At 38.3% G+C, this 26,478-nt stretch overlaps 1 protein-coding gene across 1 annotated transcript in view; it reads right to left on the bottom strand.

The window, feature by feature from the left end:
- CFAP47 (cilia and flagella associated protein 47) overlaps positions 1–26,478 on the bottom strand; it is a 583,307-nt gene that overhangs the window by 495,217 nt on the left and 61,612 nt on the right. Inside the window, exons 12-20 of the mRNA XM_087721802.1 lie at positions 22,364–22,547; positions 18,206–18,302; positions 16,013–16,229; positions 13,337–13,581; positions 11,842–11,972; positions 5,465–5,587; positions 5,193–5,324; positions 4,238–4,315; positions 3,366–3,504 (exon numbers count right to left, since the gene is read on the bottom strand). Coding sequence (XP_087577928.1) covers positions 3,366–3,504; positions 4,238–4,315; positions 5,193–5,324; positions 5,465–5,587; positions 11,842–11,972; positions 13,337–13,581; positions 16,013–16,229; positions 18,206–18,302; positions 22,364–22,547 — 1,346 coding nt within the window. The remainder of the gene's footprint in view (positions 1–3,365; positions 3,505–4,237; positions 4,316–5,192; positions 5,325–5,464; positions 5,588–11,841; positions 11,973–13,336; positions 13,582–16,012; positions 16,230–18,205; positions 18,303–22,363; positions 22,548–26,478) is intronic.

Raw genomic sequence — 26,478 nt, 5'->3', positions numbered from 1 at the left:
AATCACACTATTGGACCCTAGCATTGCCCACATTCCCCTTGCATCTTACTCGTAGTATGACTCATGTGGTGAACATGGAGTAGCTTTCTTGATGAATAGCTGAGAAGAAAGTAAGCTGCCACAAAGCCAAATCCAACAATTGGCACATGCATTAAGTAACAAAACTCTGAAACTGATTAGAGACCCGACTTCAATATTTGCGGCCTGGGCAAACAAAGACAGATGATGGAGTTGCAGCGAGGCAGCCCAACTGGCCACCGTCACCACCACACCAAGGCCCCTGGACCCTCAGCACCCACTGTCCAACCTCATCCCCCAGCAAGCCTGCTCCCCACCCTTCCCATTTGCCAGGGCCATTGTGGGCAGGTGGACGGGCTGCTGCCAGACACCATCAGCCCCCACACACTCAGTGCCTCCTGTGCACATGCCGGGAGGGCATCCAGCTGGGGTGGGCTGTGGTTGGAGCGGCAGGGGCTGGTCCCTCACCATCTCCGGGAAAGCCCCATGAGCCTGCGGACCTTGTGTTTGACATGTCTGATCTACAAGGTCATTGTAACGAATATGCAAGAAATCTAAAGGAGGAAGTTGATCAGATTCACACTAAATTAGACTCTGGCTTTGAAGCAAATCCTGTAAAGATGATTGAGCCTCTGTAAGAAATTTGTTTTTGTTGGGCCTGATAAAGTTGTCAGGGTTCTGGCAGCTATTAGCCACATCTATTTTAGCTTCCCCCCCTTCCCCCAAATAAACCAAACCATTCTGGACAATTTTTATCCAGTTTTCACTTTTGGAAGAAGGTGCTAGAGAAGGTGGCCACATTTTTAAACAGGAACACCCCACATATTTTTCAGGTTGATATTGTTTTATGATGAGATGTAAGAACATCAAAAGAATATGTACAGACTTACAACTAATCTTCATCACTTTTAACGTAGAAAGTTTTAATAAACTTACTAAATGGAACTCTCTGAATAAATACATAAATGTTTATATTTAAATAAAACATATTTCTGTAGATGCAAGTCTACAGAAAAACCACCCATACTAACCAGATGCTTAACTACTAAAGCAACAACCAAAACTCCCACAAGAGAAACTGCATAAGGACTTCATTTAAATTGTCCCAAACACATTGTAGCAACCCAGAACAGCAGAAAAAGGAAATGGAGTATCTATACAACACATTCCAACAAAATGATACCAACTCAACTTTATTAAAAAGTCCTTGACCACTCAATCCAATACAGCACAACCAACACAAATGCTAAAAAGAATTACACTGCCATACATCAAGAATATCTCAGAAACTACAAATAGACTACTACAACGACATGGAATCAGATTAATACACAAGCCAAACATCCTAAGCAAACCAAAAAACAACCACCATGTAGGACAAATAGGAAGAAGACTGGCAGAACATATCCATGATCACCAACTGGCAGTCAGAGGCATGACAAAAAAATCTTTAATTTCCCAACATATAGACAGATTTAATCATACTTTTGATTAGGAAAATGTGACAATCCTAGACCAGGCCAAATCCAAAAATGCCAGGGAATTTCTAGAAGCCTGATACTCTGACAAATCAGCCATCAACAGACTCATAGGCATTAACAACATCTATGTTGGGTGTCAGCAACCCGCAGCACTGGTGGCTCTTTCAGTCCTCTGCTGCGACTCCTGATGCTACTGCTGTTGCTGCTTCCATGTCATACCTGCTGCTCTCACAGTGCCTTGCGCAGCACAGTGAAAGTTAGCATGTTTCACAATGGGGGAGATGGTGCCCCCTCCTCCTCTTGGAGCCCATTACGATGCAGAGCCACAATGTGACCCTGCCCCATTCACCCCTGGCAACAGCAGCAATGTTGGCTGCAGTGCAAGGTGGGCCAGTGTCTCAAGGTAGAGAGCAGGTTGTACGTCAAGGACCAACAAAGGCCGGAAGTAGCTTCCTGCCGTTTCTTGCCGTGTCAGGCAGTGAGTGAGTGAGAGAGAGAGAGAGTGAGAGAGAGAGAGATTCGACTTGATTCGGCTCCGTCTGCTCCCCTCTCTCTGCCTTTCCCCAGTTTTTCAAAGATTCAGTGGAGGCTGCCTTTGTGATGTGGGGTGGTCTCAAACGTTGCCTGCCAAGCATTTTCGGGAGCATCCAGGGACTATATTTTCTGGCTCCTTTGAACCGAGTTGCAGGATGCATATGCATGCCTGTGTGATTGTGCTGCTGCTTGGGATGATGCTTCTCTGAAGTGTGTGTGGCGATCTAAGGCGGCAATCTCATAGTGCTGTGATGTAACAGCCTGACAGTCACCCCTTTTGCATTGCAAGTTTTATTTTTGTATCTTTCCAGAGAAAGAGAAAAGGTTGCCAAATTTCCTTACAGTTGTTCCCTGGGTGTGTGGGTTGGGAAGTGGGGATGAGAGTGGGGGAGAGGTAGGGAGGGGGGAGAGAGAAAGAAAGACAGAGAGAGAGAGAAAGAGACAGAGAGAGGGAGAAAGAGAGAGAAAGAAAGAAGAGAGAGAGAGAGACAGAGACAGAGACAGAGACAGAGGGCAATATTGACAGAGAGAGAGAGATGTGAACAAAACATTCAAAACCGGGTGTGGCAAGAGGTGGCTGGGAGGAGAAGGATGAGGTAGGGCAGGCAGGGCAAATAATTTAACAACTGATTCTCTGTCCTAATGACTGGCTGGGTAGGCGTAGCTGCGGATGGTGGTGTCATGTGACTGGGTGGGAGTGAGTGACATTGAGTTGGCCATGCCCACCCAGTCACAACGGTTATTATTGGCTCCCAGTGTTTTTTCTGTGGGAAATGCATCCAAATGGCTCTTTGAGTGTTGAAGGTTGTAGACCCCTGATCTATAATGTAGACCATGCAAAAGAGGGAATCAACCAGCCCAAAAGAGAAAAAGATTCCAGCATCTTTCCACCAGTAATCAGCACTTGGATCAGCATAGATCTCCAAGGTCAACTTCAGATCAACAATCAAGTAAGCAATACCTCAATCAAGAAACAGCCAAAGAGCTATCAGTAAACAGTCCAACTAAAGAATCCTAAAGACAACCCCCACTCACACAGGCAGGCAAGACACCAGAATATAAATTGACAGCAAACAGCACTCCGTACTAACACTTACTAGCACTGATGATGTTAACTAGTTAGGGTAGTGAAACATCTGCAAGAAAACAAGCAAGCTCAGAGAGCAGCAAGGACCCCCCATTTCAATCCTGAGCTACAAATATTCTCCTTTATTGGTAAAACTTCTTTAAATTATTTTAAATGTTTAGATTTTAAGATAAATATAACAGGCTTTTCTTTAAAAAAACTAAACAGATTTTTCTAGACAATTACAATTTTAAATTAAGAAATACCTGGCTGAAAATGTAGAGTAAAATCATCATGTTCAGACAAATCTATTGTCACTTTAGCATATGACTTTCCTTTGTTCTCAATAGAAAATGGTATTTCTTGAGTAGAATCCACATAAACACCAGGGAAGATAAAAGAGCACTTTAAAGAAAGCAGTAAATAATCATTTGAGTGACCAAGATAATGGTAAGAAGGAAAACTGCAAACAATTATGTTGAGGAAACTGTAGAAAATAGGATGTCTTCATACATATGGAGATATAACAATAAATATTATTGTGAATATGTGACATTATGGAACAGCTTAATGAAACAGTCAAATAAATATGGAAAATGATGGATTTGCTTTAATAACCTGAAGACAGAAACTTCATATATCTCCTGCATATCACAAAAAACTCTTCCAAAGAATTTACATCACCATAATGATCATGACAAAGATGTGTCATTGCCTTAAAGAATAGTTTACCATGAACTAAGAAGTAACAATCTTAAACATTCTCAGGACCTAATGGACATTCTAGAAACAGAATGTGAACAATTTAGACTTTGTGGAGTTATCAACTACTATTTTCTTATTTTTATGAAAGGGATGTGCTATTATTTATTACACCTACTTTACTTTTCATAATACAATTTTCTGAGATTCTTGGAAAGACAAAAATATTGATTTATGTAATGACATTATCTCAGGTAAACATATTTGAGATTGAGGACATGTTTATACACACAGATCTTTTAGCATCACAGAGCATTTTAAATTTTATTATTTTTTATCCTTTCATTAAAATGAATGGGACTTCCCTATGAATAAATGCATAATATTCAGTACTACAAATCTTAGAACCTAAAAGCATAAAATATTATATATTTACCACACTGATATGTATGTCAGGAACCTCTACTGATCCACCAATCCTAAATTCCAAAGATTTTGCATTGCGTATTTCTACCTAAATAATGAGGGGGCAAAAGTGATTTTCTAATTTCTCATTTTCAGTTTCATTTCTACTTTATTTACTTGTTCTTTGCATTTTCTGCTAAGATTATTCATTGTCAACTTTGTAATAGTCAATTCCCTTTCTGTGTTCAAATCTTTGCTTCTAAAATACAGTGTTACCTCAGTACAAGGCATTAATTGGTTCTGGGAGGCACAATGGGTAGTAAAAAAACTATGGTTGCCAAATAAACCAGGTGACTTGCCATGTGACCAGAAGTGGGTTGTTCCTGGTTTGGCCCGGATCGGGCAAACCAGTAGTAGCAGCGGCGGGAGGCTCTGCCCCCCCCCCCCCGCTGTGTATGTGCAGAAGCGTTGTGCGCATTCCCAAACCGGTAGTAGAAAAATTGGCAACCCACCTTTGCATGTGACTCTTTGTTTTTGCCAGAAAAACTTTCTGCCTATCTCATTTCCTATGACCTTCCCAGGATGGCCAACTTCCTGCCTTCCTGCCTCTGTGGCCATCCCCCTCTCCCTTTTACAGAATGCCAATTACCAAAGAATCCAGGAGTAAAGGGACAACATTTTCTCATCAAAATGCCTTGAGTACCAAATTCAACAAGGTTTGAAGTAGTGGAATACTGAGTACCACTATATTGTAAGAAGTTTCAGATGAATATCACAGAAGCAAAAATCTACTAATAGTACTGCTGACGGTTTATCCATTTAGCAAACAGAATATTAACATACATTTTATGTTGTTACCGAAAGTCAGCTAATCATGGTTAATCATGGGTTTCACAGAGTAAAACTTTAAAATATGCATATATTTTGAAAACAATATTTATTTATTATCGAAATTAATAAAAGCTTTTGAACAACAATTCTAATACCTCTACTCTGCTGTCAAATTTCATTAATGCATTGGGTTTGAAATAAATTTTAATTTCAGTGCAGCCTCCCACAGCAATTACACCCTGAAAAGGAGTTATAATCATTCCAGGAATTGGATTGACATCAAGGACCTGTCAACAAAAGCAAGTACAGTATTATAAATGTTATTTTCCCCCACTATCTTAAAAGTATTCTACTACCAAACATGCTGGAATATCCATGGTAAAGCTATATTATACACACTCCAATCTCTATTGTGAATATACCTTACCTGAAAATATGCATGGTTATGTCCCAAATTTTGAAGAATGGCTGTTCTGTAAGTGGTTAAATGAAGAGGAGCATTATTAAAGGTAATCCGTGGCTCCTTAAACTGAACACTGGTAGAGCCAAGCTAATATTGTGAAAAAAGAAAAATGTATTGTATCAAATGTCCATTTTCCTGTAGACAGGTTTTCTTTCACTTCACAGAAACTAGGCAATAAGGCGAGTACACTACATACAATATAAAAAACTTTTTTTTTGAGAAATTAAAATTATAATAAAAACAGAAGCATATCTTAATTGCATTATACATAAAACCATTAAATACATCCTAGCATTCTTAAAAATATATTTAACCATTGCCAGCAAATCAACATTAAAATTTCATTTCTGTTAATAACCTTTTTACCTTTAATGCAGAACAACCTCCCCCCCCTCCAGCAGTGACAAAGCCATTGACAAATTACTATTTACTGGATTGTAAACTAGAAAATTTACACAATCTAGGTGTAAGTTTCTACAGCTTTTCTAAAACTTTTGCAACAAAATAATCATAAAAATAATGCCCTTTGGCATTTAATTCAGCAACATTAAGAAGCAATTGTCCTTTGAAACAATTATGGTTTTTTCCCCTAAAAACTATCAAGGAATATGTCTCATTCTTCTGAGATAATTAATACACACTACACTATCTCTCTGACATCATGCTTCAAAAGAATGAAAAGGTAACATAAATAAAAAATAAAAAAATATGTTGGATCTATTGTAGCGGGTTGAATTATTTGCTGGAAGATGTTATACAGTCTGTTTTCTTTTTCTGATGTGTTCGGTTGCTAGGGTATGTTTGTGCCGTTCTGAATAATGTTCTTACAGAGCTCTTCACAGAGAAATTATGCACACACACCTACACACAAACACACACACAAATGTATATGTGTGGTATATATACAGTATGTGCGTGTGTGTGTGTATGCGTGTATATGTGTGTGTGTATACACACACACACACACACACACACACACCAGTATATATATAAATATATTTCTTCTGCTAATAAGGATAACCAGAAAAAGTAGATTGCTGTTGCTTTCCTATTTTCTTGTTAATTCTTTAAGGAGTTTGATGGTTTCAAAAGTATTTTCAGAAATAAAGTTTTTATTTTCAGAAGGAAAAGTCCATGGGAGAAGTTGATTCTCAGTTTGCCTGTGGAAAAGAAAACTGATGGACTAGTACAGGGGTTTCAAACTTGTGTTGTCTATTAGATTTTACAACCCCCGGTATGCAGTATGTAATACAGCCCAGGTTCAAATCCCAGTAAGGGAATGGCTAGCTGATGAGAGCTAAATAGCTTGAAATAGATCTATACTAGTCTCCCTTTATTTATTTATCAGCACAAATACAACAAATGTAACAAAAAGGGAACAGTAAAAATATTGGGTTTCTGCCTGGATGGTCTCTTGTGACGAGCCAAAGGACAGAGAATGGAAATAGTGATCTTCCTCCTATATTTGGGCATACCGGGGGTTGTAAAATCTTATATATATATGTATGTATATATACATACATATATACATATACATACATACATACACACACACACATACACATACACACACACACACACATACATATATAATGGTTTTCTATATTACTGTCAAAACATGGACATATTTATACAAATCATTTTAGAAATTAAAATTGTCATTGTGAAAAACTATCTGTAGTACAAATAAAGAACTGAAATTATAAATACAGCAGAATGTCGTTCTATCCTTACTTTTTTACTTTCTATTTTGCATGAGGACCAACTCTACCTGAACAGTCCACTTTAATTCTACTATTTGGCCCCAATCATATTACTACCATCAGAGAACAAAAACAGAGGGGGATAGTAGTTCCTTCCTTATGATAGATCAGCATTGACGTATCATTAGTGAAACTTCAGCTACTGTCTGAAATTTCATCTTCTGAAATGAAACAACTTGATGCCAGAAATTGGGGAATGTATTACATTTCTGTTAGTGAAAATGCTGTGCTTCTAGCCCAAAGGTACCTTAACAGGTACCTTAATATTACCACATCAGAGTTCAAACTCAAATCCAGATAGCAAGCCATTAAGGGCATGGGAACTCCCTAAAGAGGCACATTCACCAGAACTGAGCTTGAAGTAGTAGAATGTCTGTGCATTTTGCTGATAAAATAGTTCTTTATCCATGAGCTAATCAACCAACTCTAATCCTCTCAATTCACAGGTCTGCGATTAAAAACTGTTTGGTTGTTTTCATCTAATTTCCCTGTATTTTGGTGTGCTGAAAACAAATAAAATATTGAAAAAACTCCTAGACGTCATGATTTGCCATAACATGCAAAATTATCTTCAAATTTATCAGTTTTTTTCAATTTTTGGTATTTTTTTATATTATGGGTTTTTAACCAAATTTAAAGTTACTATTAATTAATTCACATAAGTGCATTTAAGATATAAAATGCCAAAAAAACAAAACCTTAAAGGGTTTGTCCGAGTTATGTAAAAAAAATATAGCACTGTAAATCTGATGGTCAGCAATATATACATAAGCTAAGCAAGTTTTAAGTCTGTGCTTCTAATGGTAGAAGGGGTTAATCTGAAGAATTAATATTATCACATCATAATCCAGTGGGAGGGAGACACAATATTACCACTGAAGAATCCAGTGGGAGGGAGACACAGGGCAGATAGCAGCATCTCTGGTCAGTGCAGGGGGCGTGGCCAGAACTGTGATGTCTCGTGTACAGACACAGAGCTGCTCTCTCCTGCATGCCACACTTGTGCATGAATCATCATCAGGTTCTTGGTTCTAGGCTGTTCACACTTTTTCATCGCAATTCATGTTAGCTCGTCATTCAACCGTTGTTATGGCTCCACGAAAGTGTATTAATTCGCCAGACAGTTTCTGTTTCATCTGTGGTGAATATACAGTGTTGAAGCAACAGCAGAATATTACAGACTGTCAGCTTCTGCTTTGCTGTCGCTTCAGCTGCCATGAAACGGGGAGGGAGGGCATGGTATTTGGGAGGGGTTACTCATTGTGCTGGAGGAAGGTTCTGGAGTTCACCGACTGATCGGACTACGCATGCGTGGGTGTTTCCCGCCAGGACTAACGGCACCGACATTCCATCTTCGTGATGCCTTTTGAAGTTATCTCACACCTGACACTTGAATGAATTATGATTGGACTGGGACTATGATGCCAAGGGGTGGGGAATGGGCTATTCTCTATATCAATTGCTTTCGCGCCTAAATAATCAGACTTCGCTACGCTTTGCCTTTAACCATTCTTAATTAGTAAAAGTACACTTGATTTCTACACATGGAGTCTCGTGGTCTTTCTTTCCTAATTAATTAATGGAGAGGAGCTGACAGATAGCGAAGTCTCATAAACACCCTACCAGGAGAATTCAACCTTCCGTGGGGGGTGAAACTACAAGAAGACGAAACAGAGAAAATGTCTTCGCAAGCCAGCGATGGAGAAATGGAAAAAGAACCCACTGAACTATTATTACCCGAGGAGATGGCCCAGCTGGAAATAACGAGCCCTGCGAGCCCCCCCCCCCCTTGGCTGACACAGACTTTGTGAAAAAAGTATACTTTGCATACTTTGGATTAAAAATTGGAGATCAAGATAAAGTTTGGGCGCCTCATAAAGTGTGCAAATGGTGTGTTGAGGACCTCCGAAACTGGTTCAAGGGTAAGAAAAAATCTTTCCGTTATGGGATTCCTATGGTATGGTGAGAGCAAAAGAACCATAGTGATGATTGTTACTTTTATTCATGTGATGTGAAAGGGTTTAATTCCAAATGTAAGCATTCCATTTCATACCCCAATCTTCACTCAGCAATTCGTCCCATCCTCCATGGCATAGATATATCAGTACCCAAGCCCCCTGCTACCTTGGAAGAGATACCTAGCTCCGATGAAGGTGAAGTCATACCTGAACCAGATGACGAATCAAGTTCTGACTTTGAAGATGATACAAGACCAAAATTGTTTTCTCAGGAGGAGATGAATGATTTGGTAAGAGACTTGAATCTTCCCAAAGATGCCGCTGAGTTACTCAGATCAAGCCTGAAGAGCAGGAATTTATTGTTGCCAGGAGTGTCATCTTCATTGTTCAGACATCGTGAAAAGGAGTTTGTTCCTTACTTTGCTGGTTTATTGCATTGATGTCAAAGGTCTGATGGGTCAATTTAAAATCCAATATGATTCAGAGCAATGGCATCTTTTTATAGATTCTTCAAAAAGAAGTCTCAAAGCAGTTTTTACTCCACAACGGTTTTTACGCTTCCATACCTGTAGGTCATTCCGTACACTTGAAGGAAACTTACAAGAACTTGGAATTGGTTCTTCGTAAACTTAAATATGAAGACCATGATTGGCAAGTGTGTGGGGACTTGAAGGTCTTGTGCATGCTGCTCGGGCAACAAGCTGGGTATACCAAATACCCTTGTTTTCTGTGTCTATGGGACAGTCGAGACCGACAAAATCACTGGACCAAGAAGAGTTGGCAGCTGAGGGTGCTAACAATCAGTGAAAAAAATGTCCTCCAAGAAACTTTGGTACCTTCCCATAAAGTTCTTCTACCACCTCTCCACATAAAATTGGGATTGATGAAACAATTCGTAAAATCACTTCCAAGAGATGGGGAATGCTTCAAATACTTGGTCACCAAGTTTCCATGCCTGTCAGAGGCAAAATTGAAGGAAGGTGTGTTCGTCGGACCAGACATTAGAAGGCTTATAGTTGATCAAGAGTTTGTCAATACCATGACGGATGCTCAAAAAGAAGGGTGGATTGCATATAAAGAAGTCGTACAGAAATTTTTAGGCAATAACAAAGATCCTCACTTCAAAAAGATCGTCAGAAGAATGCTGAAAGCATTTCAAGCTTTAGGTTGCCTGATGAGTTTGAAAGTGCATTTCCTCCAGTCCCACCTTGACTATTTTCCTGAGAATTTGGGAGCTGTGAGTGAGGAACAAGGTGAACAATTCCACCAAGACATTAAAGAGATGGAAAGGAGATACCAGGGAAAATGGAGCATTACAATGATGGCAGGCTACTGTTGGATGCTTCAGAGAGACATTCCAGATGCTATTCACAAGCGTAAATGCACCAAGAGGAGCCTCACAAGAAAGAAGAATCGAGTTTAGTGTGTGTAGGTGAGCTCATTTCAGTTAAAAAAAAGGATTTTCATGAAAATATTGTAATAAAACTTTAATTTTATAAGTCTATTTCCATTTATTTTGAGGTATTGCCTTATTTAACATAGTTACCTAAATTGTAAGGAAACGTGATGTCCTATGACAAAATGGAGGTCATTTTCGTATTCAGTGCACCAAAAAACATAAAGATTACGTGGAATAACCAAAACAGCTCTTGAAAAAATTTTTTTTGCAGACCTGTGTTAACCCCCGCAGCACAGGTAAGTTGATTCCCTGTCCAAGCAGCAGACAGAGGCAGAGGCGCAGGAGGGGGGAGGCAGGCAATCCGAACACACTGCATAGGTCGCAGAAAAGTCAAGAGAGCATGTGTCTGCAGGGATGATGCAATGGTCATAACTTTAAGGTGAGGTCATAAATCACTTTTTCCAGGGCCATCATAAGTTTGAACGATTAGAAAATGAATTGTTAAGTTAAGGACTATCTGTACTTGTAAGTGCCACTGTGGCAAACATTTCTCCTGATAGCTCTGAATTTAGTGAAGAGAGAATGTTTCTTTAACAATTACTAGTTCATCCTTAATGTACTGGCATTGTTTATTTCTTTACATATTAAACGCATAAGTATCATTACTACAAATAGAAGAAATACTAACTACCATACTTTTCAGAGTATAAGACACACTCCCCCCCCCAAAAAAATGTGGTACGGCAATTGCTACCACCCATTGGCACCATCACCACCCACTGCCGCTGTCACCTATCACCGGGTCCACATTACCTATTTTCCGCCTCCGCACATCCCATTTTCGGCCTCCGCACACATTTTCGGCCTCTGCATGTCCCATTTTCGGCCTGTTCCATGATCCGCGCAGAGGCTGAAAATGGGGTGCTCAGAGTCAGTGGAAGATGACAGTGGTGACAGGCAGCGCTGGCGTCGATGGGTGGCAGCGATCCCCAAAGCCTGGAACAGCTGATAGGCAGTATTCCGGGAGGCCAATCAAACCGCCAATCAGCTGCTCATGATAAATTAGGCTGCACTGAAGCTGACAACCCTGTTTGTTGTTTGTGTCAAGAAGGCAAACTGCTGGGAGATAAAGGCAGATTTTTTTTCTTGTTTTCCTCTCCAAAAGCTAGGTGGGTCCTATACTTTGGAGTGTCTTATAGTCTGCAAAACGTATACTAATACCTTTGCAAAACATTTTAATCTAAGTGTTTTTCCTTCATGCACACACAAATCAAATTCTCCATTTGCAGAAGAGGAGAAACTTGGATGCCAAACAACTTCGCATTCCAGATCTTTACTTGCTTCTACTATACCTAAATATAAAAGGAGAGAAAATAATACTAAACTGTTGAAAATATAACTATTATGAAAGATAAATAGTAATTTTAATACATTGTAATATTAAGTCAATTCACATAATTAGTTTATAAAGTTATCCATATTAATTAGAGCTGTACTTTTATTCAATCTGAATATCCCAAACTTAATTTACTGAACTTCAAATAATCATCTAATGTAGGTTTTTTTGTAGCCAGTATGTGGTGTTTCATATTTCCATGCCATTCCTAAAAAAAACTCTGCCACATGGAAGATCTAATTTTAACTGAGGTGAGTAGTGAAAAATAATGATTTTCCTTTCAAGTTCAAATTTCAGCATACTCAAACACAGAGAATATATTTATAAAGACATGATTACTAATTATTGAGATAACGTACTGTTAGACAACTAAACATTACAAAACAACAACACAAAACCATGTATCCAAATTAGGGTGATTCTTTTATATCATTTTATAAGTCATTTTTCATTTGTCCTGATTTATAATTCTCCATAGTTTTTACCAATCCAACCAGTGGTGGGTTCTGGATCCCGGTGCAACCAGAACGGTGCAACGAGACTGGGCGTTCACCACATGAATGCGGGCAGCTCATGCACAAGTGTGCAGCGTGCACATGCGTACTTACCGCCCGCAACGCTCCAGCTGCTTGGCGGAGTGTTGCGCAGACACCGTACGCTCCATGCGCATAAGCCCCAAAAGTACCGGTAAGGAGCATGGACAGGTGGGCCCTCCGGAGCACCGTAATGGAACGGTACCTGGTGCTCCCAGCAGGCACTGGTACTCCCGTACCAGGGCGTACCAGTCGTAACCCAACACTGAATCCAACACATGGAAACATTATTAATAAGAAATATTAACATTACACATAAAGAAGTTTTATCATTTAATACTGTAAACTGTTTCAATAAATGAACAACTTCAGTAGCCCTTAATTGTGATATAAACTGTGCCTATCCAATATAACCGCTATGAGCTAATACAGCATCAATAAGAATTGGAAGACTAGGGACCAATTGTTCTCCAAAAAGTCTTTAATATCAATTTGGACCCCAAATCACTATCTCTCATCATAATTTAAAAGATAGGCTTGTAATAAACATGGACCATTAATAGCAGCTAGGCTGGCTAAGAAAATGACAGAACTATGCATAACTAATCTTGGATAACTATAAATATTTTGAACAGAAAATTATTACCATACAATGTACTTTCAAGAAAAGATTACTGTATATTTGACAAATATGATTTGTCCCCTCATATTTAAGTCAATATTCTCTCATTACATATTCGATTTGAAATTCCTCTTTGATTGAAAAAAAGAACACTTTGTACATTACCCTTTTCTGGACAGATGGAAAATCCCATTCCTTTATCTGTGATGACAGGTTTCCAAGTAAATTGTGCAGGATAGTTTTTTTGATTATATAGAGTGACTGTTGTCCTAAATCCAGTTTTTGCTAGAAAGCTAAAAGCAGGATTTAAAGTCAATTCCCTTGTAGATAACTCCAAAGCAACTGGCACAACTTTTGCTATTACTAAAATGTGTCCAACATGGCGTTGGTTTATTGAATACATGAAAGACCTGTAAAACAAAAAAATATTTTCTTCATCAGCCGCTTCATTTGGGAAAACAGAAAACAGAAGAGAGTTGGAAGGGACCTTGAAGGTCTTATAGTCCATTCCCTTACTTAGGCAGGAGACCCTACACCACTTCAGACAAATGGTTCTCCAACATCTTTTTAAAAATTCCAGTGTTGGAGCATTCACAACTTCTGGAGGCAAGTTGTTCCACTGATTAATTGTTCTAACTGTCAGGAAATTTATTCATAGTTCTAGGCTGCTTCTCTCCTTGATTAGTTTCCACCCATTGCTTTTTGTTTCGCCTTCAGGTGCTTTGAAGCATAGCTTAACTCCATCTTCTTTGTGGAAGCCCCTGAGATATTGGAACACTGCTATCATGTCACCCCTAGTCCTTCTCTTCATTAAACTAGACATACCCAGTCCCTGCAGCTGCTCTTCATGTTATAGTCCACTAATCATCTTTGTTGTTCTTCTCTGCACTCTTTCTAGAGTCTCCACATCTTTTTTAAATTGTGGTGACCAAAACTGGATTTAAGTACCATATATGCAGTATATATAAACTCCTAGCTCTAGATGACTGAGCTGGGGGGCGGGGGGGATGCTAAACAGGATGAGACCACTGGAAAATCCCAGGACTGCAGGCTGGACTGTAAAAAAAAACTTTTCAAAGAAGACAAACCAATTTGCTATATTACCAAAGAAACCCAGAAGATGATCCATGTAATCATAGGGCAACAGATCTTTCCTTACTCAGCAGTCCCTTACTCAGCTTCATCACATTTCTATCTTATTTGCATCCAATTTTCTTTTATTTTCCTTCCTGACTGCAGTTACCGCCCTCTTTTATCCCACTTCTCCTTTCTTTTGTTATGATTTTTGCTAGAAGTAGAGAGGAAAATGGATGACCATTTCTGGGAATATGTGTGGGCTTTGTCTGAGAGAAAGGATGGTTAGTTTATGTAGATAGAAATCAATTTTGAAAGTGGAATATCTTAAAGTCAATTATTTTAAATTAGTAGTTATTTATTCTATTAAATTAATATAAATTCACTTTGCTTTATAATTTGTATTTTTTTCAATTGTGCTTACAGTTTTAGAGTTGGAACAGATAATTATTTTTCCTCAATTTATGTATGTTATTGTGACTGTGGTCCCTTATTGTTATTGGTACAATTACACATAGCCAAATACTTGCTAAGAAAACATCATTATCATGCCATCTTCTTTAGGGCCATTATAGGTGCACTAAAAGTGTGTGTTCAATATAACATTAAGGCTAGAAACAGAAGTGTCAAATGTTAAATCTCAAGCATGATTCAGAATAGTTAACCTGAGTTAGAGTCTTATTTATCTTCAGTGGTTTACTACCACTGTTATTACTAGATAAAGTACAAAGATACTTGACAATTAACCTGGAAAAAAAGTTAGACATATGGATTCTCATTTGAATTTCTACATCACATGGGCTATGAGGATGCTGTTAATATAGTCAAATCAAGGATAGCCAAAATAGAATCCTACAAAGATTTTCAAGTCTCAGAAAGTCCCTCCTAGACCTCCTGCTAAATACCTATATAATTTAACCTGTTATAAACACATGGGCTTTTTTAAATGTACATATTAATTCATTTCCTTCTACAGCAACAGGCAACAATTACTACAAACTTCTTATTCGGAAAGAGTTTGGTTGTATGGATAAATAGAAAAAGAATCTATAGCAAACACTCTTCTAAACTTTTCTCTTTATAAAAGTATAAGGTTATTCAATTCCTTAAGAAATTGAATGGAAAAGCTATAAAATTTGCTTCCCATTTTTTACACCCCATCCCCCCCCAATGGCTTATCTAATGTTCCAATAGTTTCTGCTCAGAAACTATCCAAAAGCATAACAGTTACAGACAATAGGCAGCAGTAGGTTACTATAGCTAGAGATAGATTTAGATTAGCTTTAGCTTTTATAGATTTTAGACTAACTTGCTATCGGTATTTTATTTAGCTACCAGTTCTTTAGTTGGTCTTGGCTTTCAGGCACAATGAGTTCCTATCAAGAAGCTTGGATATTGTAATGTATCATGTAGTATGTGTGCAGATCCAAGCAATGTATCATTTTGTAATTAACAGATTGAAAATTTTTTATTATTGCCGTGCCATCAGGCAGCACCAACGGTAAAACTGTGCCATTATATATATTTAATTTAGGAATATTGAAATTGACTTAACTTGCTAAACTCTTACACTGTCTCTAAACATAATTCTTAAAATTTAATTTGGATAGCACAACATATATGAAATCTCCTTACAAAAGAATACTTAGTTTTAATTAACTTTTATAACTGCTTTCCAACAAGAATCCTATCTGCCCATCTCCTAGTGTTATTACTGAAGAATTATTTTTCTTCACTACCAAATTACTACATAGAGATATGTTTTACTTTTTAAAGTTCCCTAATGTGTCCTTCTCAAACACCACGGTAATACAAGTTTTCATAAAAGGCGTTATGACATGCAACAAAGGATTAGTTTGTTGCAGTTCTTCACTTTTAATTTCTATTTGTATCCATATATGCACAGGTAGGTTGTTTATGATATGTATTTTTCTGGTAGTTGTAGAATGCACACAGACTTCTCCAAAGTCAATAGTGGAAGGACCTGGAAGGAATAGAAAAGGCATAATAGTTTTTTAGAGAAAAGGAATATACTCATAAATTATAGCACATACCTTTATTTTTCGGAGTATAAGGCACACCTTTTTTCTTAAAAAAGAGGCTGAAAATCTGGGTGCGTCTTACACATCGAATACAGCATTTTTTGCCTCCTGAAGCCCCACCCCCTTCACCAAAATTACCATGCATACGCTTATGGAGGCTTTCAGAGAGCTCCTGGGGGCTGGGGAGGGCAGAAATGAGCAAAAAGGGACTGTTTTTTGCCCCCCTCAGCCCCCAGCAGCACTCTATAAGACTCCATAAGGCTATGCATGTAATTTTTTTTTGACAAAAAACGGGCCCATTTTCATGAAAAACGGACCTTTGTTGCTCATTTTTGACCCCTCCCACACACCCCATGAGCACTCTGAAAGTCCCCACCCAAGGCTTATCATGCTTTTTTTTTTTTTTTTGGAAAAAAACAAAACAGGCCCGTTTTCATGAAAAACAGGCCATTTTGGGGAGATTTGCAGAGTGCAAAAACTTTTTTTTCTTTTGGAAAGCTCTTTAACTGATTGATGAGAATTACATTGATCAAGTGCTGTGCCAGCAGAAACAAAGTCTTAGGTGCTGCAGATTGTCAGCAATTTCCTTCTCAGCACATGGATACACTTGGAAATATCTACCTACCTACTCTCACTCTCTCTTCCTACCTACCTACTGTATTTCTCTCTCTCTCCCTCTATCTACCAACCTACCTACTCTCTCTCTCTTTCCCTACCTATGTACTGTATTTCTCTCTCTCTATTTCTCTCTCTAACCCTCTACCTACCTACCTACACACTCTCTCTGTCCCTACCTACTTACTGTACTTCTCTCTCTCTCTCTCTCTCTCTCTCTCTCTCTCTCTCTCTCTCTCCCTACCTACCTACCTACCTACATACTTTTTTTAAAAAATTGCCTCTTCAAAATATTGGTGCATCTTATACTCCGGTGCGTCTTATACTCCGAAAAATACGGTGCCTATATATGCACAATATTTTATATATAATTCCTCATTTTTCAGACTACACATTTGTGTAGGAACTCCCCTCCAGGTTGTGCAAGGACCACATCAAGGGAAAAATATGAATTTAGATTGCTAGTGAACCCCCTAATTATAAAGTACCATCTGCCAATTAACTACTAAGACATTTTGGAACAGCTTTTATTGATCGAGTAGTTTAGAACAGTTTATTTCTGAAACCATCTATATCTAGTTCATTTATTCAATCTTTGTACATGACAAAATGCACTACTGACATTGCTTGCTTATATTCACTCAGTTGTGGTAAAAGTGTATTCCCTGTAATGAGGCCCAGGTAGTGATATAAATTTCCCTCAGATTTTAAACAGGTCCTTACTGTGAAGTGTTTGTACGGAAGTCAAAATATTTAACAGTTAAAATATTTATTTAACAGTTAAAATATTATTGGTTTTATCAACTTTTCAGCTATTGCCTGTTTACTATTTGTGGTAGTCTATTATTTTGTAGTATTTCAGAGGATGTACTATGTATTCCTATATTTTATTGTATTTATTATAACTGTTTTGAAAATTACATTTTTAAAAACTGAAAACATGGCAATTCAAATGCAATTGTAGTTTTCCTTTCTCTTTCTGTGAATAGGGGATATTAATGACAATAGATTTGCTCAAAAGAAGTTCAGTGTGTGTAAAGAGAAAAATGTAATTCTTTTTTGGCAAACATACCAAAATACTATATACGATCAAGAAAAATTTCCACAAATCAACTCCTCAAAGTAAGTTAAGAAAAAGAAAGCAAGTCTCAGGAGCACTTAACCTCTAAAGTTCCATATTCTTCAAGATAATTCATTTATATGCTCTTCTAGATTATTCCATCTTTGTCCAATTTTCCATTTGCCTGTACAATAGTTAATAATTTAAGATAGGAAAATACATGTTATCAAATCACTATCTTACCAATAACTATCTGATGAAGCTGTTTTGGTGTCAAAATTAGACTGCAGTCTTCAATTTCTTGCTGAGACAATGGTTCAGGATTAAGACAACCATTCACCTATTTTTAAAAAAAACACCCCAAAACCCACACTATTAAAAGAGTTTAATTTGTTTACATACAAAAATACCGCATCTATTTTCTTCTCTGATGATATATGAAAGTCCTGAACTCTGAACTCAAAAATTGTGCCTTTGTGACTCCTAAATTAAAAGGCTTCATAAAATTTGGTAGGCTGGCAGAGTGCCTGCCTCCACTGTTCTTTTCCCATTTCCAAGATTTGTTGAAGACTCTCCACCTCCCTTGAAGAAATGTCATTCCCACTAAAGAGGTGCCAGGACTACAAACTTCACCATCTCCTAAGACCCAATTTTCCAGTAGGGAAACAACTCTTCAAGGTTTTATGTACTACCTACTTTGCAAAAAAAAAAAAAACCAGAGCCAAACAGCTACTTTTTCTAGAAATTCTGAGAAGTCTCTAGGTCATTGATGGGCAAAACTAAATCCTGGCAAGACCGAGTGGCTCTGGGTTTGGGGTTCATTGGCTCAGGGAGAATTGTCACCTCTGATCTTAGATGGGATGGCACTACCCCAAACAGATCCTGTGAGTAATCTGGGGGTTCTCCTGGACTCACGATTCGTGTTCAAAGAGGTGACAGTCGTGGCCAGGAGGGCCTTTGTGCAACTGTGGGGTGTGCACCAGTTACGCCCTTTCCTGGACCAACAATCCCTAGTTACCCACACCCTAGTCACTTCCTGTCTTAACTATTGCAACACATTCTACATGGGGCTGCTCTTGAAGAGCATACACAATCTCCAGTTGGTGCAAAATGCAGCAGCCCACATGGTTTTGTACAGACTCTGGTGTGTACATGTATCATCTTTCCTGCAGGAGCTACGTTAGTTATTGTCTTATTTATTCCCTCCCCTGTTTATTGTGAGCCGCCCGGAGTCCTTCGGGAGTGGGCGGCATACAAAACCAATAAACCTAAACCTAGCTGGTGATTTGCTTCTGGGTACAATTTAAGGTGCTGGTTGTCACATTTAAAGCCCTTCAGGTTAGGATCAGGTGTCTCTTGCTGGTCACATCTACCCAACACATTAGAGCAGGGAGGCAGGGAATGTTGTGGGTGCCATTCCCTAGGCCTAGGTAGATATACCTGGTGGGATCCAGAAGGGTCTTCTCCGTGGTGCCCCCCTAATCTCCCCCAGAGATTAAAATGGCCCAACTCTAGCACTCTTCCAGAAGGCATTGAAGGCCTGGTTCTGCCAGTGGGCCTGGGGAACCCAGAGCGGGATGGAGTCCATTAAATGGCTGGTGTGAGGTGTCGTCACTGGGGCGGGGGTGATTTTATTATATTACCATATTTTTCGGAGTATAAGATGCACCTTTTTTTCTCAAAAAAGAGCCTGAAAATCTGGGTGCGTCTTATACATCAAATACAGCATTTTTTGCCTTCCGAAGCCCTGCCCCCTTCACCAAAATGGCCATACATACCCTTATGGAGGCTTTCAGAGAGCTCCTGGGGGCTGTAGAGGGCAAAATTGAGCAGGCCGTTTTTCGCCCCCTCAGCCCCCAGCAGCACTCTATAAGCCTCCATGAGGCTATGCATGCAAATTTATTTTACAAAAAACGGGCCCGCTTTTGCAAAAAATGGACTTTTTTTGTTCATCCCTCCCCCCCAGGAGCACTCTGCAAGCTCCCCCAAGGCTATTCATGCCTTTAAAAAAACAGGCCTGTTTTTGCAAAAAAAACGGGCCGTTTTGGGGAGGTTTGCAAAGTGTAAAAACTTTTTTTTTTCCTTTTGGAAAGTTCTTTAACTAACTGATGAGAATTACATTGATCAAGTGCTGTACCAGCAGAAACAAACTTTTAGGTGCTGCAGATTGTCAGCGATTTTCTTCTCAGCATATGGATAAATACATCTGGAAACATCTATCTATCTACCTACTCTCTCTCTCTCTCTCTTTTTCTCTCTCTCCCTCTATCTACCTACCGACCCTCTCCCCCTACCTACCTACTGTATTTCTATCTCTCTATTTCTCTCTATATATATATATCCCTTTATCTACCTTCCTACATACTCTCTCTTTCTCTACCTATCTACTTATTTATCTCTCTATCCCTCTATCTACCTATTCTTTCTCCCTCCCTCCCTACTGTATTTCTATCTATCTATTTCTCTCTCTCTCTCCCTTTATCTACCTACCTACCCTCTCTCTCCCTACCTACCTACCTACCTACCTACTGTATGTATGCATGTATGTATGTATGTATATATATGTATATATATATTCCTTTATCTACCTGCCTCCCTACTTACTCTCTCTCTTCCTACCTACCTACTGTATTTCTCTCTCTCTCTCTCTCTCTCTCTCTCTCTCCCTTTATCTACCTACCTAGCTACCCTCTATCTCTCCCTCCCTACCTACTCTATTTCTCTATTTCTCTCTCTCTCTCTCTCTATCCCTTTATCTACCTACCTACCTACTCTGTCTCTCTCCTTACCTACCTACTGTATTTCTCTCTCTTTCTCTCCCTCTCTATCCCTCTATCTATCTACCTACTTTTTTTTTAATTTGCCTCTTCAAAACCTTGGTGCATCTTATACTCTGGTGCATCTTATAGTCCGAAAAATACAGTAATTTATTATATGACACTTCTTTTATTAGTTTTAGTTTTTTTTTGAGGTTTTATATTCTGTAAGCCTCCTTAAGTCTCCATGTGCAAATAGGCAGCAATATAAATTCCCTAAATAAAAATTTAAATTTTTTTAAAAAGTTGTGAAGTAATTAGTATTTTGGCTGACCAAGCTCATTGCAACCCTAACCCTAACCCTCCTCCCGTTTACCTTTATTTTTGCATACACCCTTATTTACTAATATTTAAATTAAGAAAACCAATAATGGATCAAGATAAATGTATCATGCAGAAAAATATCTCTGCAATTACTAGAAATCAATGTATATTTATAAACATGCATTATTTAGTCTAACGACTGGATAGCAATTTCTTCAATAGCTTTCACCTGACATTTTCCCGCTATCCCCAGCCCATGAGAAAGATATATCATGCTGTCCTCCTGAAAAAATGTGGCGAAAATAATGAAATAATTGCTACGTTATAATCTCCTGAACCTATCGAGTATAGACATATAACTAGGGGTTTGAACCCCCTTTTCCCCTTTAAGAGATAACATAACTCACAAGGTTTCTAAAAAATCAAAGCTTATTAAAAAGAGGAAAGGTTAAAAAACACTTTAATTTTTAAATATCAACATGCCAAACTACAAAAAATGAATTATAGAGATGCCCTAATTAAGTAATATATAATAGTTGGCCATAACCTGGCACTGGTTCACTACAAATGGTACAATCTCTTTTGTGCAATATTAAAATGTAATAACAGACTACAAAAATATTCCACATAAATTTAATATACACTTGCCAATCTCAAATATGGTAAAACAAACTTGGCATTTCAAGTTTATTTTATCATTTTTATAGTCTCTCTCTCCAATTCAAAAGTCTCTAGGTAAATTATAGCAAAATAGAGTATTATAAGCATAAAATCTGTGCTGTTTTTCCACAGTACTATAGACTCTGCTAACTGAAAATGCCACTTCCTTGGTAATTTATTTTAATCAGATATTGGAGATCAATAGTAGCTTGCTCCTTCTCACAATCGCAGCATGCAGCTTTCCCAGGTTTCTACTTCTACTTCTCAAAAAAAAATGAAGGGTTTACTTATCCAGTAGAGGGAGCATTTGTGTATTGGATTATGCCTACATGCCAAACTTTCCCTCCTGAATGTTGACTGAAGTTCAGACTCCCATTGGCTGTCAGTTAATATAGAGAAGGAGCTTGCAAGCAGCAAATTTACTAGAAGATACTAGATTTTGGAGAAAGGGGTTGTAGGTCGATTAATTAAACTGCAAATTATTTATTCTTTTCTAGGAATAAATCCTATTAATTTTAATGGGACTTCAGAGAAAATACACAAAAGAATATGAAAAGTACATTTAAATAGTTAATAGAGCAGGAATAAACAGTTTATGATAAATCAAATATATGATGACAGGCTAAAAGTAAGATACCATATTCATCAATACTAAACGTACCTCTTTTTGTATAGATGTAGATTTGATTTCTGCTAGCTGTTTACTAGTTAACAGGCTATTTCTGTTTACACAAGCAGCTTCGTTCTCCATGTTATCATGCTTTAAAATTCTGAGCATAGGAGATTTTAGCCCTGATGCTGGCTTTAATCCTATGTCCACAGGATTATTAAGCATTTTGGATATCCTATTGTATCAGAATAAAGAAAGATAAGTCATATTTAACTATCTAGTCTATATATTACACAATTTTGCAGAATTTTGACTTATTTGCTGGATTTTATTAATTGAATGAGTATGAAGGGGAAATTCTTGCAAAATGTTTTGCCAAACCGTTATTGAAAATTCTGATTGATAATCGGTTCAGAGACTACCTTTGAACTTTTTCTTCAAAAATAATTATTGCTTATTTTCCAAAGGCAACTTTCTATAAAGTGAGTATAAAAGTACAATTATCTTAACAATTTTATCACGACTGGACAAATGTTTTCTTGCCTCACTTATAAGAACAAATAATAATGTGAGTCCTCCAGAAGTTTATGTAGAGCCTATGTAATACCAAGCAATTCAAAAGTAATGAGAGGCAGTTATTTCAGTTCACAACAATCAATTCTGATATAGCAGGAATCTGTATTTTTAAATTATTGACTTGGTGGATGATATTAAAATAGGCATTCCCTTATTTATTTTATTTGTATTTTACAATTCTGTGTAGTTAACAGCACAACATGTTTAAAAATCTAATACAGCTTAATGGAAGTGACACCACAAACGTGAGATCAATTTATAAGCAGTTAGAATCAGAACTGATAACTGGCTAAAGCATCCATAGATTTCTATATTCTAATATTCATTTAGATACACAGAATTATTTCAGCATTTAAGACAAATTTTACAAAAATCCAACAGAAAATAGGACTTGAAAGTCTTTTTGAAATAATTTTGAAGAGGTGTTTTGTTTTGGGTATTTGGGATCAGTCATCTGCAGCTTCTTTGCAGCAGCCTTACCTTTTGTTTTCCCACTGTAGCTGCTGAATCAACCTTTCTCAACTTGGAGCCCTTGAACTATTTATCAAGCAGTAGGAAATTCCTGCACATACAGGCTCAAATATAGGCCAGAAGTTACAAAATTATTATATTCCTTTCATGAAGCTTTTTCCCCAAATCTAATTTACCCTTACTTGTCCCAGAGACCTCTTTACAAAACTAGAAGGAAGATGACACCTTGCAACCTCCAGTACCCCTTCCTTAATACAGTGGTACCTTGGTACTCAACTGGTTTGAAACTCATGAAATTTGGTATTCAATGCATTTTGACACAAATATCCAGAGAGGTATGTTGTCTCCCTGGAGCTAAAATCAAAGATGTCGCTGAGAACCTAACTAAAATAATAAAACTGACAGACTACTACCCCTTTCTACTACTACATGTACGCATGAATGACACAAAAAAGGACTTGAAAACAATATTGAGGGATTACGAACAGCTAGGCAAGAAAGTCAAGAACTTAGGTACACAAGTAGTTTTTTCATCTGTACTGCCAACGAAATGACATCAGGTAAGAGAACAAAAAATTCTAGAAGTGAACTGCTGGCTAAAACGTTGCTGTCGCCAGAAAAATTTTGGATTCCTAGACCATGGTCTGCACTACCTCCAAGATGGGCTTTTGGACAGGGATGGGTTGCACCTCACTGACTCAACTTATCAAGAGGGCTTTAAACTAAAATTGATGGGGGAGGGAGACCAGTCTTTAGGATCTCCAGGACCTAAGTCCAAGCCAAAAAAAAAAAAAAAACCTTAGAAAGCAAGGCAAATAACAAAGTAAGGAGGGATGGGAAGAACGACAAACTCAAACACCAAATAGGAGACATAGGAAGCATACCCAGAGTCAGACATAAAGAACTCAGGTATCTATATGCAAATGCACAAAGTCTGGGGAACAAACAGGATGATCTTGAACTATTAATACACAAAGTAGATACGACATAGTTGGAATAACAGAAACTTGGTGGGAGGAAACTCACGACTGGAACATACTGATAGAAGGATACAAAATCTTCACAAATGCCCAGACCCCATAAAAAAGGAGGTGGAGTTGCACTGTATGTAAAGGACCACTACATTGCTACAGAATTGCATGAAACCAAAGACAAAACCTCTTAGAATGCATATGGATCAACATCAAAGGAAAAAAGAATGACATGGCCATACGTGTATACTATAGGCCACTCAATCAAGCAGAAAAAATAGATATCCTTTTTGCCAACCAACTAACAAACATATGCAGGAAACACACTACTATAGCAATGGGGGACTTCAATTACCCTGATATCAATTGGAAAACTAATTCTGCACCAAGTGAGAAATCACATATATTCCTAACCAACCTAGCTGACAACTTTATCATCCAAAAGGTAGAGGAGGGAACTAGAGGGACAGCCATCTTGGACTTAAGTCTTACAAACAGAGAAGTGATAGAGGGAGTTGAAACTGCAGGGAACTTAGTGACCATGTCATACTAGAATTCAACATAACAGAAACACAAGTAATAGAACATAATGATACAGTGGGGCAAAAAAGTATTTAGTCAGCCACCAATGGTGCAAGATCTCCCACTTAAAAAGATGAGAGAGGCCTGTAATTGACATCATAGCTAGACCTCAACTATGAGAGACAAAATGAGAAAACACATCCAGACAATCACATTGTCTGATTTAGAAAGAATTTTTTTGCAAATTATAGTGGAAAATAAGTATTTGGTCAATATCAAAAGTTCATCTCAATACTTTGTTATATATCCTTTATTGGCAATGACAGAGGTCAAACGTTTACTGTAAGTCTTCGCAAGGTTGGCACACACTGTTGCTGGTATGTTGGCCCATTCCTCCATGCAGATCTCCTCTAGAGCAGTGATGTTTTCGGGCTGTCGCTGGGCAACAGGGACTTTCAACTCCCTCCAAAGGTTTTCTATGGGGTTGAGATCTGGAGACTGGCTAGGCCACTCCAGGACCTTGAAATGCTTCTTACGAAGCCACTCCTTCGTTGCCCGGGTGGTGTGTTTGGGATCATTGTCATGCTGAAAGACCCAGCCACGTTTCATCTTCAATGCCCTTGCTGATGGAAGGAGGTTTGCACTCAAAATTTCACGATACACAGCCCCATTCATTCTTTCCTCTAAACGGATCAGTCGACCTAGTCCTTTTGCCGAGAAACAACCCCAAAGCATGATGTTGCCACCCCCGTGCTTCACAGTAGGTATGGTGTTCTTTGGATGCAACTCAGCATTCTCTCTCCTCCAAACACGTCGAGTTGTGTTTCTACCAAACAGTTCTACTTTGGTTTCATCTGACCATATGACATTCTCCCAATCCGCTTCTGGATCATCCAAATGCTCTCTAGCAAACTTCAGATGGGCCCTGACATGTACTTACTTAAGCAGAGGGACATGTCTGGCACTGCAGGATCTGAGTCCCTGGCGGCATAGTGTGTTACTGATGGTAGCCTTTGTTACATTGGTCCCAGCTCTCTGCAGGTCATTCACTTGGTCCCCCCGTGTGGTTCTGGGATTTTTGCTCACCGTTCTTGTGATCATTTTGACCCCACGGGCTGAGATCTTGCATGGAGCACCAGATCGAGGGAGATTATCAGTGATCTTGTATGTCTTCCATTTTCTAATTATTGCTCCCACAGTTGATTTATGCACACCAAGCTGCTTGCCTATTGCAGATTCAGTCTTCCCAGCCTGGTGCAGGTCTACAATTTTGTTTCTGGTGTCCTTCAACAGCTCTTTGGTCTTCACCATAGTGGAGCTTGGAGTGTGACTGTTTGAGGTTATGGACAGGTGTCTTTTATACTGCTAACAAGTTCAAACAGGTGCCATTAATACAGGTAATGAGTGGAGGACAGAGGAGCCTCTTAAAGAAGAAGTTACAGGTCTATGAGAGCCAGAAATCTTGCTTGTTTGTAGGTGACCAAATACTTATTTTCCACCATAATTTGCAAAAAAAAAATTCTTTTCACATCAGACAATGTGATTGTCTGGATTTGTTTTCTCATTTTGTCTCTCATAGTTGAGGTCTACCTATGATGTCAATTACAGGCCTCTCTCATCTTTTTA

The sequence above is a fragment of the Thamnophis sirtalis genome, unplaced genomic scaffold (assembly GCF_051295495.1).
Source record: "Thamnophis sirtalis isolate CommonGarterSnake01/CBP01778 unplaced genomic scaffold, rThaSir2_p1.2 scaffold_8, whole genome shotgun sequence".
Classification (NCBI taxonomy): domain Eukaryota; kingdom Metazoa; phylum Chordata; class Lepidosauria; order Squamata; family Natricidae; genus Thamnophis; species Thamnophis sirtalis.
This window is presented reverse-complemented; position numbering and strand designations above follow the sequence as displayed.